The sequence below is a fragment of the Entelurus aequoreus genome, linkage group LG26 (genome assembly GCF_033978785.1).
Source record: "Entelurus aequoreus isolate RoL-2023_Sb linkage group LG26, RoL_Eaeq_v1.1, whole genome shotgun sequence".
NCBI lineage: Eukaryota > Metazoa > Chordata > Actinopteri > Syngnathiformes > Syngnathidae > Entelurus > Entelurus aequoreus.
The window spans coordinates 10870732-10889044 of NC_084756.1; the positions used below are offsets into that span (position 1 = coordinate 10870732).

Genomic DNA, 18313 nt, shown 5'->3' on the forward strand with positions numbered 1-18313 from the left:
CCATGGAGAAGGACTATCGGGCGGCACCAAAGCTGTTCTGGAAGACCATACGGCACCTCAGGAGGGGGAAGCAGGGAACCATCCAAGCTGTGTACGGCAAGGATGGGACTTTGCTGACTTCAAGTGAGGAAGTCGTAGGGCGTTGGAAAGAGCACTTTGAGGAACTCCTGAACCCAAATACATCAGACACAACCTCCCTGATAGGAGCAGGGCCTGAGGATGATGGGGGATCGACGTCGATCTCTCGGAGTGAAGTCACTGAGGTAGTTAGACAACTCCACAGTGGCAAAGCTCCGGGGGTTGACAAGATCCGTCCAGAAATGCTGAAGGCTCTGGGTGTTGATGGGCTGTCTTGGTTGATACGCCTTTTTAACATTGCGTGGAAGTCTGGGACAGTGCCGAGGGAGTGGCGGACTGGGGTGGTGGTTCCCCTTTTCAAAAAGGGGGACCAGAGGGTGTGTGCTAATTACAGGGGTATCACACTACTCAGCCTCCCTGGGAAAGTTTACGCCAAGGTACAGGAAAGGAGGGTCCGGCCGATAGTCGAACCTCAGATTCAAGAGGAGCAATGTGGATTCCGTCCTGGTCGTGGAACAACTGACCAACTCTTTACGCTTGCGGGAATCCTGGAGAGGGCCTGGGAGTATGCCTATCCAGTCTACATGTGTTTTGTGGATTTGGAGAAGGCGTATGACCGCGTCCCTCGAGAGATCTTGTGGGAGGTGCTGAGGGAGTACGGAGTGAGGGGAACCCTGCTGAGGGCCATCCAATCTCTGTACAACCAAAGCGAGAGTTGTGTCCGGGTGCTTGGATGTAAGTCGGATCCGTTTCCAGTGGGGGTTGGTCTCCGCCAGGGCTGCGCTCTGTCACCTATCCTGTTTGTGATTTTCATGGACAGGATTTCTAGGCGGAGTCGTGGCCATGGCGGAGAGGGTATACGTCTCGGGGGGCTAAAGGTTGCGTCACTGCTGTTTGCAGATGATGTGGTCCTGATGGCACCTTCGGTTTGTGACCTTCAGCTCTCACTGGATCGGTTCGCAGCCGAGTGTTCAGCGGCTGGAATGAGGATCAGCATCTCCAAATCTGAGGCCATGGTTCTCAGCAGGAAACCGATGGTTTGTACAGTCCGGGTAGGGGACAGGACTCTGTCCCAGGTGGAGGAGTTTAAGTATCTCGGGGTCTTGTTCACGAGTGAGGGAAAGATGGAGAAGGAAATCAGCCGGAGAATCGGAGCAGCTGGGGCAGTATTGCAGTCTCTCTGCCGCACTGTTGTGACGAAACGGGAGCTGAGCCAGAAGGCAAAGCTCTCAGTCTACCGAGCTATCTACATTCCTACTCTCACCTATGGTCATGAAGTGTGGGTAATGACCGAAATAATAAGATCGCGGATACAAGCGGCCGAAATGAGTTTCCTCAGAAGGGTGGCTGGCATCTCCCTTAGAGATAGGGTGAGAAGTGCAGTCACCCGAGAGAGACTCGGAGTAGAGCCGCTGCTCCTTCGCTTGGAAAGGAGCCAGCTTAGGTGGTTCGGGCATCTCGTGCGGATGCCTCACGAGCGTCTCCCTAGGGAGGTCCTCGTTGCACGTCCCACTGGGAGGAGGCCCCGCGGCAGGCCAAGGACCAGATGGGGGGATTACATCTCCTCTCTGGCCTGGGAACGCTTCGGGATTCCCCAGGAGGAAGTCGCAAATGTTGCTCTGGAGAGGGAAGTCTGGGGGTCTTTGCTGGAGCTGTTGTCCCCGCGACCCGATTCCGGATAAGCGGTTGAAGATGGATGGATGGATGGTTTCCCAGACTGGGTGTTGGGACCAACGTTCCCTCTAAGGTGCGCGCCTGCGCAATTGCGCACTGCTCAAGCGTCCTCTGCGCACAGCAAATATATGCCACGCATCAAATCAAACCCATCTGAATTCTAAACAAAATAAACACATTTATTCTGTGTAATTTTGCAATGCAACTCTGAGTGAAGTGAATTGAAGTGAATTATATTTATATAGCGCTTTTCTCTAGTGACTCAAAGCGCTTTACATAGTGAAAACCCAATATCTAAGTTACATTTAAACCAGTGTGGGTGGCACTGAGAGCAGGTGGGTAAAGTGTCTTGCCCAAGGACACAACGGCAGTGACTAGGATGGCGGAAGCGGGAATCGAACCTGCAACCCTCAGGTTGATGGCACGGCCACTCTACCAACCGAGCTATACCGCCCCAGTGACAGTGACAATAAGCGGCCCTAATGGTGTTCGTCAACACCGTTCAATTATTGTAACGTCTATCGAGATGCTTCGAGGACAGGAATTATTTTGATCACTTTATTGAGCAAAACTGTTTATATTCGGCCATAACCACACCAAAAACATGAGTAAAAAACTTCTATCTCGAAAAACTAGTCATTTTCTGCCGTACAAACCAGGCCAAAACCAACTTGTCATCTGTCACCAACACGCATACCCCTAAGCCACTGGTGCGTTTATGGCCACACAAAAAGTCGGACAACTCAAACACCACACAAAGTTACACTATGACTCCTCAGTCATACGTGTGCTTATTACACTGTCATTTATTATTAATGTTAATGTATTGATATTAATCATGGAATGCTGTTACTAGAGAAAGTTACAGGAATGTACACTTCATCCTATGCTTACATTTCATTGTGCAACATGAGGATGTTTAAGGGGAACTAAATGTGATCTCCGAAAGGGGTACAAATGATTTCCAAAGCAGGACCCCCACCCAGACATATTGTACAATACTAAACCATAGCTTATGAAAAACAAGATTTATTTTATTTTCATTACAAGTGGGCCAAATCCCTAATATTACAAAATAATCTCATGAAAATGACTCCTCTCATTTGAGTGCTATTATAAAAGATTGGTTTGAGACAGGTGTGCTGCTGGTATTGCCACGTGTGATGTTGCTCACATGTGCTCCACTGAATGCTCACGGAGTTTTTGTGTTTGCTCACACACATGAACAATTAGAGGGAACATTGGTTGGGACCTTTATTGGGCTGCATTTATTTTTATTTGGCCAGCGAAATATTATAAGCATGTACACATAAAGGTCTGCGTAACATGTGGACTGTTATAAAATAATGTGTTATTTTCCTGATATATATATATATATATATATATATATATATATATATATATATATATATATATATATATATATATATATATATATATATATATATATATATATATACATATATATATATATATATATATATATATATATATATATATATGTATATATATATATATATATATATATATATATATATATATATATATATATATATATATATATATATATATATATATATATATATATATATCCAATCCAATCCAATCCACTTTATTTATATAGCACATTTAAACAACAAAATGTTTACAAAGTGCTGCACAACAATATTAAAAACAATATTCAAATAGTATCCTTAGCTCCACCAATGACTGAATAAAAACAAAAAATAAATACAAAAACAAAAAAAACAATATGAAATAAATATGATTCAAAATAATTTTAAAGGGTAAAACCAATTAAAACAAAAAATAGAAATCAAAATTTTAAAAACACAGAGGGCAACAGAGGACCACACAACTCACGTAGTGTTAAAAGCCAAAGAATAAAAGTGGGTCTTAAAACGAGACTTAAAACACTCCACTGTAGGAGCAGTTGGAACATGGAGGGGCAGAGTGTTCCAGAGCTTAGGGCCGACCACAGAGAAGGCCCTGTCTCCCCTGGTTTTAAGTCTGGTCTTGGGCACCACGGGCTGGAGCTGGCTCTTGGACCTCAGAGCGCACGCAGGATTGGAAATTTGGATGAGGTCCGAGATATGGTGCCAGTCCATGTAAAGCTTTAAAAACGAACAGCAAGGTTTTAAAATCAATTCTAAGATGAACAGGGAGCCAGTGCAAACTCTCAATATATATATATATATATATATATATATATATATATATATATATATATATATATATATATATATATATATATATATATATATATATATATATATACATTTCATTTCAGTAGGCCTTTAACTGTGCATATGACAATAAACAATCTTGAATCTTGAATATATATATATATATATATATATATATATATATATATATATATATATATAACGGGGACGGCGTGGCGAAGTTGGTAGAGTGGCCGTGTCAGCAATCGGAGGGTTGCTGGTTACTGGGGTTCAACCCCCACCTTCTACCATCCTAGTCACGTCCGTTGTGTCCTTGGGCAAGACACTTCACCCTTGCTCCTGATGGGTGCTGGTAGCGCCTTGCATGGCAGCTCCCTCCATCAGTGTGTGAATGTGTGTGTGAATGGGTGAATGTGGAAATACTGTCAAAGCGCTCTGAGTTCCTTGGAGGTAGAAAAGCGCTATACAAGTATAACCCATTTATCATTTATATATATATATATATATATATATATATATATATATATATATATATATATATATATATATATATATATATATATATATATATATATTCAAGATTCAAGATTGTTTATTGTCATATGCACAGTTAAAGGCCTACTGAAATGAAATTGTTTTATTTAAACGGGGATAGCAGATCCATTCTATGTGTCATACTTGATCATTTTGCGATATTGCCATATTTTTGCTGAAAGGATTTAGTAGAGAACAACGTCGATAAAGTTCGCAACTTTTGGTCTCTGATAAAAAAAAACCTTGCCCCTACCGGAAGTAGCGTGACGTTGTCAGTTGTTCACTCCCTCATATTTTCCTATTGTTTTCAACGCAGCTAGAGCTATTCGGACCATTACCCCATTAATTTGAGCGAGGATGAAAGATTTGTGGACGAGGAACGTTAGAGTGAAGGACTAGAATACAGTGAAATACATTTTTTTTTTCGCTCTGACCGTGACTTAGGTACAAGCTGACTCATTGGATTCCACACTCTCTCCTTTTTCTATTGTGGATCACGGATTTGTATTTTAAACCACCTCGGATACTATATTCTCTTGAAAATGAGAGTCGAAAACGGGAAATGGACATTCAGTGCCTTTTATCTCCACGACAATACATCGGCGAAACGCTTTAGCTACGAGCTAACGTGATAGCATCGTGCTTTAACTGCATATAGAAACAAAAGAAATAAACCCCTGACTGGAAGGATAGATAGAAAATCAACAATACTATTAAACCGTGGACATGTAAATACACGGTTAATGCTTTCCAGGCTGGCGAAGGTTAACAATGCTGTGCTAACGACGCCATTGAAGCTAACTTAGCAACCGGACCTTACAGAGCTATGCTAAAAACATTAGCTCTGCACCTACGCCAGCCAGCCCTCATCTGCTCATCAACACCCGTGCTCACCTGCGTTCCAGCGATCAACGGAAGGACGAAGGACTTCACCCGATGCGTTTGGCGGCCCGGAGACATAGAAAGTCAAGGTGAGGTCGCGGCTAGCGCGTCTGCTCTCCAACAAAGTCCTCCTGGTTGTGTTGCTGTAGTCCGCTGCTAATACACCGATCCCACCTACAACTTTCTTCTTTGCAGCCTTCATTGTTCATTAAATAAATTGCAAAAGATGTCCAGAATACTGTGGAATTATGAAATGAAAACAGAGCTTTTTGTATAGGATTCTACGGGGTACCATAACTTCCGTTAAACTGACTACGTCACGCGCATACGTCATCATACCGCGACGTTTCAGCCGGATATTTCCCGGGAGATTTAAAATGTCACTTTATAAGTTAACCCGGCCGTATTGGCATGTGTTGCAATGTTAAGATTTCATCATTGATATATAAACTATCAAACTGCGTGGTCGGTAGTAGTGGTTTTGAGTAGGCCTTTAAACAGACAGTTTGCCGTACAATGAAAATCTTACTTTGCTAGTCCATCCTTCAACCAGTCACACGGTACTTAGCTAAAATAAAAATAAAAATAAAAATGTATATACAAGGCACAGTAAGTAACATTACATTATTGCACATTCTGATTGACAGTCAACAGTATAAATATGGAGGTGACCTTGGGTCACCGCAGCAGTTAAAAGTGTCTTCAAAAGGATAAAAGTAAAACGGGTTTTACTTAGCATTAGCATTAGCATTCACAAGCCTGATGGCCTCTGGGTAGAAACTGTTTGTCAGTCTCGTAGTCCTGGATTTCAGGCTCCTGTATCGTCTGCCTGATGGTAGGAGGCTGAAGAGACTGTGCCGGGGGTGTGTACTGTCCTTTATGATGTTGTGTGCTCGGGTGGCCCTGGTAGAGTACATGTCCTGTAATGACGGGAAGGCTGCTCCTGATATGTACTGAGCAGTTTTAATCACTAGTGCATTCCTGTCCTTAGCAGTGCAGTTTCCATACCAGACCGTGATTGAGCTGGTAAGGACACTCTCAACCGTACTTCTATAGAAGTTGCTGAGAATTTTGGGTGGCATGCCAAATTTTCTCAGCCTTCTTAGGAAGTACAGTCGCTGCTGGGCTTTCTTTATTGTTTGTTGGGTGTTGTGATCCCAGGTGAGGTCCTCGCTGATGTGGGTCCCGAGGAATTTAAAGGTTTTCACCCTGTACACCTCTGTCCCCCCTATGTACAGAGGTGTGTACTGTGCACTCCTTCTCCGCGAGATATATATATATATATATATATATATATATATATATATATATATATATATATATATATATATATATATATATATATATATATATACTGTAGTTTTTTTTTAACTGCCCTGTCTAGCCGCACAGGCAAGCAATATTGTTGATTTAGATGCCCATATCTGCTGTTCAGATTCCGTTTGAGTTTCAGTTTATTTGGAACATGTATACAATTACAATGTAATGCATCACACAATTCCAGTTGTTTCATTACAGCACGTCCGAAAAGGAGTAGGAAGAAGCAGAGCTTATTTAATCCTACCCCTTTTCATATCATAGCAATTTTATCCCATCTCCTTTTTGGAACAGAACAGTAAATACATAAATAATAAATAAAGTAGATACCATAGTAAGTAAACAAATATTAAATATATAAATAATCATTATTTTTAAAAAAATTAAAAAAGGTTCAAGATATTCTTTATAATTGTTCTTTTTTGTACTTAGTGAACAGTTGTAGTTTGAACAGTCTCTTAAACTGAATCATATTGGTGCTTTGTTTCATTACTTTGCTTAATCCATTCCATAATTTGATTCCACATACTGATATACTAAAGGTTTTAAGTGTTGTACGTGCATCCAAATGTATTAAATCAGATTTTCCTCCAAGGTTATATTCCTCCTCGTTTGTAGAGAAAAATGGTTGTATATTCTTGGCTGGCAGGTTATAGTTTGCTTTGTACATCATGTTAGATGTTTGCAAATGCAACAAATTGTTGAATTTCAATATTTTTGATTCAATAAATAAAGGTTTTGTATGTTCTCTATATCCAACATTATGTATTATTATAACTGATCTTTTTTGTAACACAGTTAGTGAATGAAGCTCACATTTGTAGTTGTTTCCCATATTTCTACACAATAACTCAGATATGTAACACTAGTGAGCAGTAGATAATATGAAGTCCTTTTTGGTCTATAACATATTTTGCTTTATTCATTATTGACGTGTTTCTTGCTACTTTTTGTTGTATTTTTTTTACATGAGATTTCCAGTTCATTTTATCATCTATTTGTATTTGTGTTTGACTTTCTCTTCTACTGTTACCAAATAGCATTATTTTACTATTACTGAGATTCAAAGATAGTCTGTTTTTGTCAAACCATCTTTTTAATTTGTTCATTTCTTCTGTTATTATGTGTATTATCTTCTGTGTGTTCTCTCCTGAACAAAGCACAGTTGTGTCATCTGCAAATAATACCAACTTTAAGTCCTTTGTAACTTTACAAATGTTTATATAAAGAACAAGGACCATACCGTTGAGATCCGTGGGTTCATTTATTATTTGTGTGAGACCACAGCTATCAATTATAGTCTGGAGCACCACGCACAGAGGGTCTGACAGAGTATTCAATGGATACTAAAATCCTCCATTATAATTATAGTATCTGCGTGTGTTTGACTCCAAGTGCTCTTGGCTCTGGCCCAATGGCTGGTGTGGGGCCAAGCAGTCCTGATGCAGTACAACCAGCCAGTTCCGAGGTGCCAGTCGTATCCAATAGAATGTTGGACAACCTCTGGAGGACCGTGCAGGGTCCTGTCCAGCGGCTAGTGAGCTTTGGAGAGAATCCTTTCTTCCGCACCGGGTTGTAGACCCAGACCTGCGCGCCTGGTTCAAAGTCCTGGCCTCGATTGCGGCAGTCATATTCTCGCTTCTGTTGGACCCCAGCCTCCGTCAGGCAGGTGCGGGCAAACTCGCGGGCCTCCCACAGATACTCTACAGGGTTGTAGTAGTAGTCCAGGCAGCATGCACCAGGAGGTCATTCAGACCACACAGCGGTTACGGGGGATGGGTGCCAGCACTCTCTCCATTAACCGCCCAAACGTGGCAGGTGCATAGCAAAACCTGAGCGGCATCACCTTTAACTGCCAGAGTCCCTGGCCTATCGTGAACGTTGTCTTTGGTCGAGCTTCGGCGGCCAGCTCCGCCTGCCAATAGCCGCTGCGGAGATCCGGGGAGCTGAACCAGGAGGAGCCACCGGGTAGAAGTCCTTGCGGGTCACACCGCTGAACCATTTGTAGTAGATGCAAAACTGCCACGAGCTGTCTTTCTTCTTGACCAGAACTGCGGGTGCTGCCCATGGAGTGCTGGAGGGCTCGATGTCGTCCCGCCTGGCGCCGTGGGTGTAGCCGGATTGGCCGTGCATCTCCTGTGTCGATGTCGGGGAGTACAAAACTGGTGTGCATGCAGTCTTCATCTTTCGCTGCAAAAATGTCCTGTAAGGCATTCAATAGGCTTTTCAGTTGCTCTTGCTGGGTGGTATCCAGTCCTGGACTGTTTCGCTCTAGCAGCTCTGCAATAGCCTGTTGGGTCTCCATAGTAGGCGGCCTATTAGTAGAAGAGTAGGTTGGGACTTCCCTGCAGCACCAACTCTTCCGGGATGCTACTATTTATATATATATATATATATATATATATATATATATATATATATATATATATATATGAATGTATGTGTGTTTACCAGTCTGTATGTCTTATGTGTGTATACCAGTCAGTATTTATAATGTGTGTATACCAGTCGGTATGTATTATGTGTGTATATTAGTCAGTAATTATAATGTGTGTATACCAGTCAGTATGTATTATGTGTGTATACCAGTCAGTATGTATTATGTGTGTATACCAGTCAGTATTTATGAAGTTTGTATACCCGTCAGTATGTATTGTGTGTATACGAGCCAGTATGTATTGTGTGTGTATTACCATGTATCATTTATACCAGTCAGTATGTATTATGTGTGTGTACCACTCAGTATGTATTATGTGTGTATACCAGTCAGTATTTATTATTTGTGTATACTAGTCAGTATTTATTATGTGTGTATACCAGTCAGTATGTATTATGTGTACACCAGTCAGTATGTATTATGTGTATACCAGTCAGTATGTATTATGTGTGCATACCAGTCAGTTTGTATTATGTGTGTATACCAGTCAGTATGTATTATGTGTGTATATATCAGTCAGCAATTATCATGTGTGTATACCAGTCAGTATGTGTTATGTGTGTATACCAGTCAGTATTTATTATGTGTGTATACCCGTCAGTATGTATTGTGTGTATACCAGCCAGTATTTATTATGTGTGTGTATCAGTCAGTATTTATTATGTTTGTATACCAGTCAGTATGTATGTGTGTATACCAGTCAGTATGTATTATGTGTGTATACTAGTCAGTATTTATTATGTGTGTATACCAGTCAGTATTTTTTATGTGTGTATACCAGTCAGTATGTATTATGTGTGTATACCAGTCAGTATGTATTTTGTGTGTATATCAGTCAGTAATTAATATGTGTGTACACCAGTCAGTATGTATTATGTGTGTATACTAGTCAGTATTTATTATGTGTGTATAACAGTCAGTATTTATTATGTGTGTATACCAGTCAGTATGTATTATGTGTGTATACCAGTCAGTATGTATTTTGTGTGTATATCAGTCAGTAATTATCATGTGTGTATACTAGTCAGTATGTATTATGTGTGTATACCTGTCAGTATGTATTGTGTGTATACCAGCCAGTATGTATTGTTTGTGTATACTAGTCAGTATGTGTTATGTGTGTATACTAGTCAGTATTTATTATGTGTGTATACCAGTCAGTATTTATTATGTGTGTATACCAGTCAGTATTTATTATGTGTGTATACCAGTCAGTATTTATTATGTGTGTATACCAGTCGGTATGTATTATGTGTATATACCAGTCAGTATGTATTATGTGTGTATACCTGTCAGTATGTATTATGTGTGTATACCAGTCGGTATGTATTATGTGTATATACCAGTCAGTATGTATTATGTGTGTGTAGCAGTCAGAATGTATTATGTGTGTGCACCAGTCAGTATGTATTATGTGTGTGTACCAGTCAGTATGTATTATGTGTGTATACCAGTCAGTATGTATTATGTGTGTATACCAGTCAGTATGTATTATGTGTGTGTACCAGTCAGTATGTATTATGTGTGTATACCAGTCAGTATGTATTATGTGTGTATACCAGTCAGTATGTATTATGTGTGTGTACCAGTCAGTATGTATTATGTGTGTATACCAGTCAGTATGTATTATGTGTGTATACTAGTCAGTATGAGTTGGACTATCAACATCTATCCATTTTTTTTAATATTACAGTTTTTGTTATGATGCATAGGCTACTGAAGGAAATGCATTTTGGTCCGTGTACCTTTCGTTCATTCTATTTCCAATTCTGAAATATAAAATAAAAGACTAACTTAGGGCCGTTTTTCAATTTTTATTATATATGGCAGATTTTAAAACAAACAAAAAAGGGTTAACTTTCAATCAAATATTGCCATCAATTTGGATTTTGTGCTGATTTTTATTTTTTCAGATAAACCCAAAAATCGAATTCATGTTCATCCAAAATGCAAAAATACATGTTTATCTGCCTGATGACAACTTGAACCGGAAACAGCATTTTAGCTTTTCCCTCGCGTTTAGCATGTTTTTAGCATCAGATTAATGTCTTTGTTCAACAGGAGTCCTATTGTCGTTTGAAAAAGGTCTCATTAAATAGTTGTCCAACTTTTGTTTCAGAAATGAAAATAGAAAAAAATAGCCCGAAGTGTGTTTTTTGATTTGCATTTAAGACTTGGAAATACACGCACCCATTTTGACTCTGTGATGACATGTGACTAAATGGCTGCAGATCAGCAAGAAGACAAGTCTGCAGTGTCATTGGGAAGTTTATATTTAGGAATGTGATTGCTTCTTTTGTTGTTTTCTACCATAACTCGCCAGTTTCCGCCAACGTCACGTGACTTAACCATTTCCGGTATGCTTCAGAAAGTCCTGCTCAGGAGGCCAATTTAGAAACCCTAGCGCAGAGCAGGGATGACCACGCCCCGGGCTCCCCGGAGCCCATTTGATTGGTCGCTGCAAGGTCTCTCGCTCGTGCCTCCGGTGGCTGAAGGAAACAACTCTACTTTAATGAATAGATTACGTGCATAACTTGCAAAAACTTGCAAAATGGCCAAAAACTGTAGTTTTTCTCACAGAGATCTCTATGATGACCTCAACAACAAAAACTACAGAATGGCGGCCAAACGTAGCTATGCCCCCAATCTATACTTTATAATTCTTTGCACAGATCTAACAGGTACAGTGGGCAAATAGTGTTAAGTAATGTAAACATCATACTAGTGTTGTAACGATACCAATATTTTAGTACCGGTACCGGTACTAAAATTATTTCGATACTTTTTGGTACTTTTCGGTACTTTTCTAAATAAGGGGGACCATAAAAAATTGCATTATTGGCTTATTTTAACAAAAAATCTTAGGGTACATTAAATATATGTTTATTTTTGCAGTTAAGTCATTAAATAAAATAGTGAACATACTAGACAACTTGTCTTTTAGTAGTAAGCAAACAAACAAAGGCTCCTAATTCGTCTGCTGACATATGCAGTAACATATTGTGTCATTTATCTACCTATTATTTTGTCAACATTATTAAGGACAAGTGGTAGAAAACTAAATATTAATCTACTTGTTCATTTACTGTTAATATCTGTTTACTTTCTCTTTTAACATGCTCTATCTACACTTCTGTTAAAATGTAATAATCACTTATTCTGGGGGGTGTGGGACCGGTACGTTTAAAAGGGTATAGTACCGAAAATGATTCATTAGTATCGCAGTACTATACTAATACCGGTATACCGTACAACCCTACATCATACAAAACCTGTATATACAATCATTTTGAGGCCAAAACAAGAGGTTGAGGATTACATTAAATCTGGTAATTATGCACAATGCATGTTGTTGTCAGGTATACTTGAGTCCTTTTTTCAAATCTTTTTTTAACATTTACAAAAAGGCCAATTTTACATTGAATGAACAGTGATATTGCAGAACGGTACATGGCTTTATTGGCTCTTCAATCAATCAATCAATCAATGTTTATTTATATAGCCCTAAATCACAAGTGTCTCAAAGGCCTGCACAAGCCACAACGACATCCTCGGTACAGAGCCCACATACGGGCAAGGAAAAACTCACCCCAGTGGGACGTCGGTGAATGACTATGAGAAACCTTGGAGAGGACCGCATATGTGGGTAAACCCCCCCCCCCCCCCCCCCCCCCCCTCTAGGGGAGACCGAAAGCAATGGATGTCGAGTGGGTCTGACATAATATTGTGAAATTGTGAAAGTCCAGTCCACAGTGGATCCAACACATCAGCGAGAGTCCAGTCCAAGTGGGCTAGCAGGAAACCGTCCCGAGCGGAGACGGGTCAGCAGCGCAGAGATGTCCCCAACCGATGTACAGGCTAGTGGTCCACCCGGGGTCCCGACTCTGGACAACCAGCACTTCATCCATGGCCACCGGACCTATGCAACTCCCCCTCCCAAGGGACAGGGGAGAAGAGGAGAGAAGAAGAGAAACGGCAGATCAACTGGTCTAAAAAGGGGGGCCTATTTAAAGGCTAGAGTATACAAATGAGTTTTAAGATGGGACTTAAATGCTTCTACTGAGGTAGCATCTCTAACTTTTACCGGGAGGGCATTCCAGAGTACTGGAGCCCGAATAGAAAACGCTCTATAGCCCGCAGACTTTTTTTGGCTCTGGGAATCACTAATAAGCCGGAGTTCTCTGAACGCAGATTTCTTGTCGGGACATATGGTACAATACAATCGTCCAGATAGGCTGGAGCTAAACCGTGTAGTATTTTATACGTAAGTAGTGAAACCTTAAAGTCGCATCTTAAGTGCACAGGAAGCCAGTGCAGGTGAGCCAGTATAGGCGTAATATGATCAAACTGTCTTGTTTTTGTCAAAAGTCTAGCAGCCGCATTTTGTACCAACTGTAATCTTTTAATGCTAGACATAGGGAGACCCGAAAATAATATGTTACAGTAATCGAGACGAGACGTAACGAACGCATGAATAATGATCTCAGCGTCGCTAGTGGACAAAATGGAACGAATTTTAGCGATATTACGGAGATGAAAGAAGGCCGTTTTAGTAACACTCTTAATGTGTGACTCAAACGAGAGAGTTGGGTCGAAGATAATACCCAGATTCTTTACCGAGTCTCCTTGTGTAATTGTTTGGTTGTCTTGTCTCCAGTGTGGTATCAGTAAACCCTTTTGTTCACACACACTAACCCTTTTCATCATATTTTTACAGTGGCGGGCCGTGCGTTTCCCACCTAGGCCTTCAGTGATGTCCGACTTCAATGATTACCTCTCAAAATACCAGCATTGATGTCACCATATGACCATTGCTGAAGAAATACTATACAGGAACACATGTACGCCCTGCTGGGCATTGAAGCACCTCAACAGTGTACAAAACGGGTTATTTTTGGCGCATTTAAAAATCAATAAACCCGCATCAGCAATTAAAACATATCTTATGTGGTACTGTCCTAATTAAAATTGCAAAAAACATTTTAAACGTGAAAAAATTAAGAAATAAAATATCTGAACTCACATCAGCTGAGCTCGCTTCCGGGGTAATACAATAAATGTATAAAAAATATATACATTTAGGCCTCCACTCAGGCTTGATCCCGGTGACCCCAAAGGGTTTTGGTCAAAAAAATATAAAAAATGGGTCATTATTCAGTATTATTATCATTATTATTCAAAGTTGAAATCTCTAGATCAACATTACGTCTATCTGTCAATATAATGTTTTTAAACATATAAGTTGTATGCCCTTTTTGTCAAAGAAAACACTGTTTTTTTTATGGAAAATACACCAAATATGCAATATTTACCCCAACTGAAATTTTAAAGTGGAATTATTTGAGATTATATAATAATTGGAGCCTTAAAAAGGTCAATAACTCATAACAACATTGATTTTAATTCATTATTATTTTTTGACCAATGACACACACTCAAATTATTGGGGATCTAAAAGGATCCTACTCATTAAAGTGTTAAAAAATAAATCATACATTTTTTTTAACTGTTTACTTTTAACACAATAATCTTGAGATCAACTTCAGATCAATCCGTCAATAATAACTTTTATTGTTGTTTATGTTTTTGTTTGTTCGTTTTAGACCCTTCATAAAAAATAAAAAAACACAGCTCGGTTTTTTATATGCCAAACACAAAATATGCAACATTTTCCCCAAAAAAATATCCCAAAGGGGAATATTTAATGTGAAGTAATTGGAGCCTTGAATAGGTCAATAATTCATAATAACATTGATTTTGAGTCATTATTATTTTTTAAAGAAAGAAACAGCCTGCATGACAGCTTTGTGTTTATTAGAGTCAACATTGCAACATTTTCTTGTTACATTTCACCTGTTTGCTCTTTTATACCACTTTTTGTATGTTTTGATTTTTTTTTTTTAATCGTATTTTTAGAATGTGCCGTGGGGCCGTTAAAAAATGACCTGCGGGGCCGCACTTTGGACACCACTGCTCTAGGCAGATTTGGTACAGCATGGCAACATAAGCTAGCCGAATTCTGATTGGATGAAAAAACTCTATAAACTAAAAACAACAGCGCAGAATATATGTTAGCTAAAAAATCACAAAGAAATCTTCTGGGGGAGGATGACCCCCCTACAGGGGTTTGGTTTACAAACTCTCAGCCCCACCTAAAACAAAATTCACCAGCCGCCACTGATTATGATGCATTCTCATTTTAGGCAAAGTATAAGACAATACTTTCTTAACAGTATAATTGTAACCAGGAATAAGTCTTCAAGTAACAATATTCAAATATTAACATTGTTGGGTAAGACAGAATTTGGTTTTACTCTGAATCCAGTGAAGCAGGTTGGTGGTTTTAGCGGATATAAAGACTTTCAGGTGTTTATGTATGTTTATGTTTAAGTATTTGGCAGGCGCTTTTATCCAAAGCGACATACATAAAAAATACATATAAAACAATCACTGTAAACATTATCATTTAAGGGAAGAATGTAATACAAAATATCAATACAAAGTGTCAAGACAGAATAAACTCTCTGCTGCTGCAACAACTAAGATATATAGATATCTAATGTGTTCATACATTGTTTATGTAGGATATACGCATGTATATATAACCTAATAATATTGTTTCTTCAATTTAAAAATAGCTGACCGTTTTTTCCCCCCTTTTCTGGGATTATATTCCCAGTTTTGATCTCGGACGTCTGGTCACTTATGGCATATAAGAATATTCTATTACTGTTAAGCAAACTATGAATAATAAAACACGCCAAAACATGTGTCATTTATCATAGCTACGCGTATGACAAAAAAGCGTGTGAAAATCAGTGGTATTCAGTGAGGTAAAATGAATTAAATGCGCTGACAGTTCATTGCTCCTGCCAAATGAATTGCACTGAGTGGAGCGGATCACCACTCCAAGATGGCGGCTCCGCGTCTTGTCAGCGCCGGTAGGCAGTAGCGCTCGATGCTGCGTCTACTTATAAGATGTCTTTGGGTGTCATAATGAACAAGACAAGCGATTCATTTTCCCTCAGCGACCGATGAGAGAAAAAGTGGCGCACTTGCATGAGAAATAAACGAGAGCAGCCAGAAGAAGAAGAGATTTTTGCAGCGACCAATCAAACGGGCTGCGGGGAGCGCGGGGCGTGGTCATCCCAGAGTAGAGTCAATTGTTTAGTTTACAGTGACATCTAGTGGTCGGGCAAGGTACGACGTCTCCAGGCCAAACAATAGAGCCTCCATCTCCTCCAGTCAGCTCCTTTGTCTCTCCATCTTCTGTCCTCCGCAGTCTTCACCCTGACTTGGTGTGCGTTCTCCCCTCCACCCGAGCCTTTTGTTCGCATGCACGCCTGTGGTTTCTTGACGTGTGTGTGTGTGTATTGTTTGTGCCAGAGACCCCGGCCCCGGCGAGATGAGTGTGGAGCCCAGTGCCGGCCAGCAGCTCCAGGCCACCGCCGAGCACCGTGAGAGCACCCCGCCCTCGCCGCCCTTCCAGGACCTCCAGGAGCAACATCCCGACCAGGTCTGCGTGGACGCCTACTTCACCGAGCTGAAAACCATTCAGCTGGGGAGCGGCTACGAAGAACTGGACAGCGCTAGGAGGGATTCTAGACAATCAGAAGGTAAAAGGATGAGTATATGGCTTCCATTCTGCACTTTAGAGTATATTAGATTAGATTACATTAGATTACATTTGTTTATTTCAAAGGGGACAATGCAATTTCATTAAAAACACACGACTACACATATGGTTAAAAGAGCCAGAATTAGCCAGAAAGCTAGTTTTCATCTGTAGTCCCCTGGCCATCATGTAAAAAAGGCAGTATTTTAATTTTAAAGAAAGAGAGAGAATTTTTTTTTAAAAGCACACAATACATATACAATATGATAAAAAATAAAATACAACATCACATTTATCTTAGCATTAAAACAGGCTCATATCTTATCTACCTACCTACCTACCTACCTACCTACCTACCTACCTACCTACCTACCTACCTATCAATCAATCAACCAATGTTTATTTATATAGCCCTAAATCACAAGTGTCTCAAAGGGCTGTGCAAGCCACAACGACATCCTCGGTTCTACCTACCTACCTACCTACCTACCTACCTATCTACCTACCTACCTACCTACCTACCTACCTACCTACCTACCTATCTACCTAACTACCTACCTACCTACCTACCTATCTATCTACCTACCTACCTACCTACCTACCTACCTACCTATCTACCTACCTATCTACCTACCTACCTACATATCTACCTACCTATCTACCTACCTACCTATCTACCTACCTATCTACCTACCTACCTACCTACCTACATATCTACCTACCTATCCACCTACCTACCTATCTACCTACCTACCTACCTACCTACCTACCTACATATCTACCTACCTATCTATCTATCTATCTATCTATCTATCTATCTATCTATCTATCTATCTATCTATCTATCTATCTATCTATCTATCTATCGATTAGATTAGATTAGATTAGATTGTACTGCAAATTTCAAATTTGAATGACATTAAAAGGAATTCTTAGACTTAGACTCTAAATCTAAGTCTAATTAGTTTATTTCAAAGGGGACAATGCAATTTCATTAAAAACACATGACTACACATGGTTAAAAAAGCCACAATTATCCAGAAGGCTAGTTTTCATCTGTAGTCCCCTGGCCATGATGTAAAATAAAATAAAAACCCAGTACAATTACAAGAGAGAGAGAGAAAAAAAAAGCCCACAATACATATACAATATGATAAAAAATAAAATACAACATCATAACATAACATTTATCTTAGCATCAAAACAGGCTCATCTCTTATCTACCCATCTATCTATCTATCTATCTATCTATCTATCTATCTATCTATCTATCTATCTATCTATCTATCTATCTATCTATCTATCTATATATCTATATATCTATCTATCTATCTATCTATCTGATTAGATTAGTTTATTTCAAAGGGGACAATGCAAGTTCATTAAAAACACATGACTACACATGGTTAAAAAAGCCACAATTAGCCAGAAGGTTAGTTTTCATCTGTAGTCCCCTGGCCATGATGTAAAAAAGGCAGTGCAATTACAATTTAATTATTAATTGATTTAATTATCAAAACAGGCTCATCTTTTAGTGATGGCAGCTGTAGGCGTTGATAAGCCACGTTTTCAATTTTCTTGCGAAGGCCT

General features: G+C 39.6%; 1 protein-coding gene across 1 annotated transcript in view; it reads left to right on the forward strand.

The window, feature by feature from the left end:
• Nucleotides 1-18313, forward strand: part of LOC133643241 (rho GTPase-activating protein 40) — a 64656-nt gene that overhangs the window by 3854 nt on the left and 42489 nt on the right. Inside the window, exon 2 of the mRNA XM_062037687.1 lies at nt 16495-16724. Within this exon, the coding sequence (XP_061893671.1) occupies nt 16495-16724 (230 nt within the window). The remainder of the gene's footprint in view (nt 1-16494; nt 16725-18313) is intronic.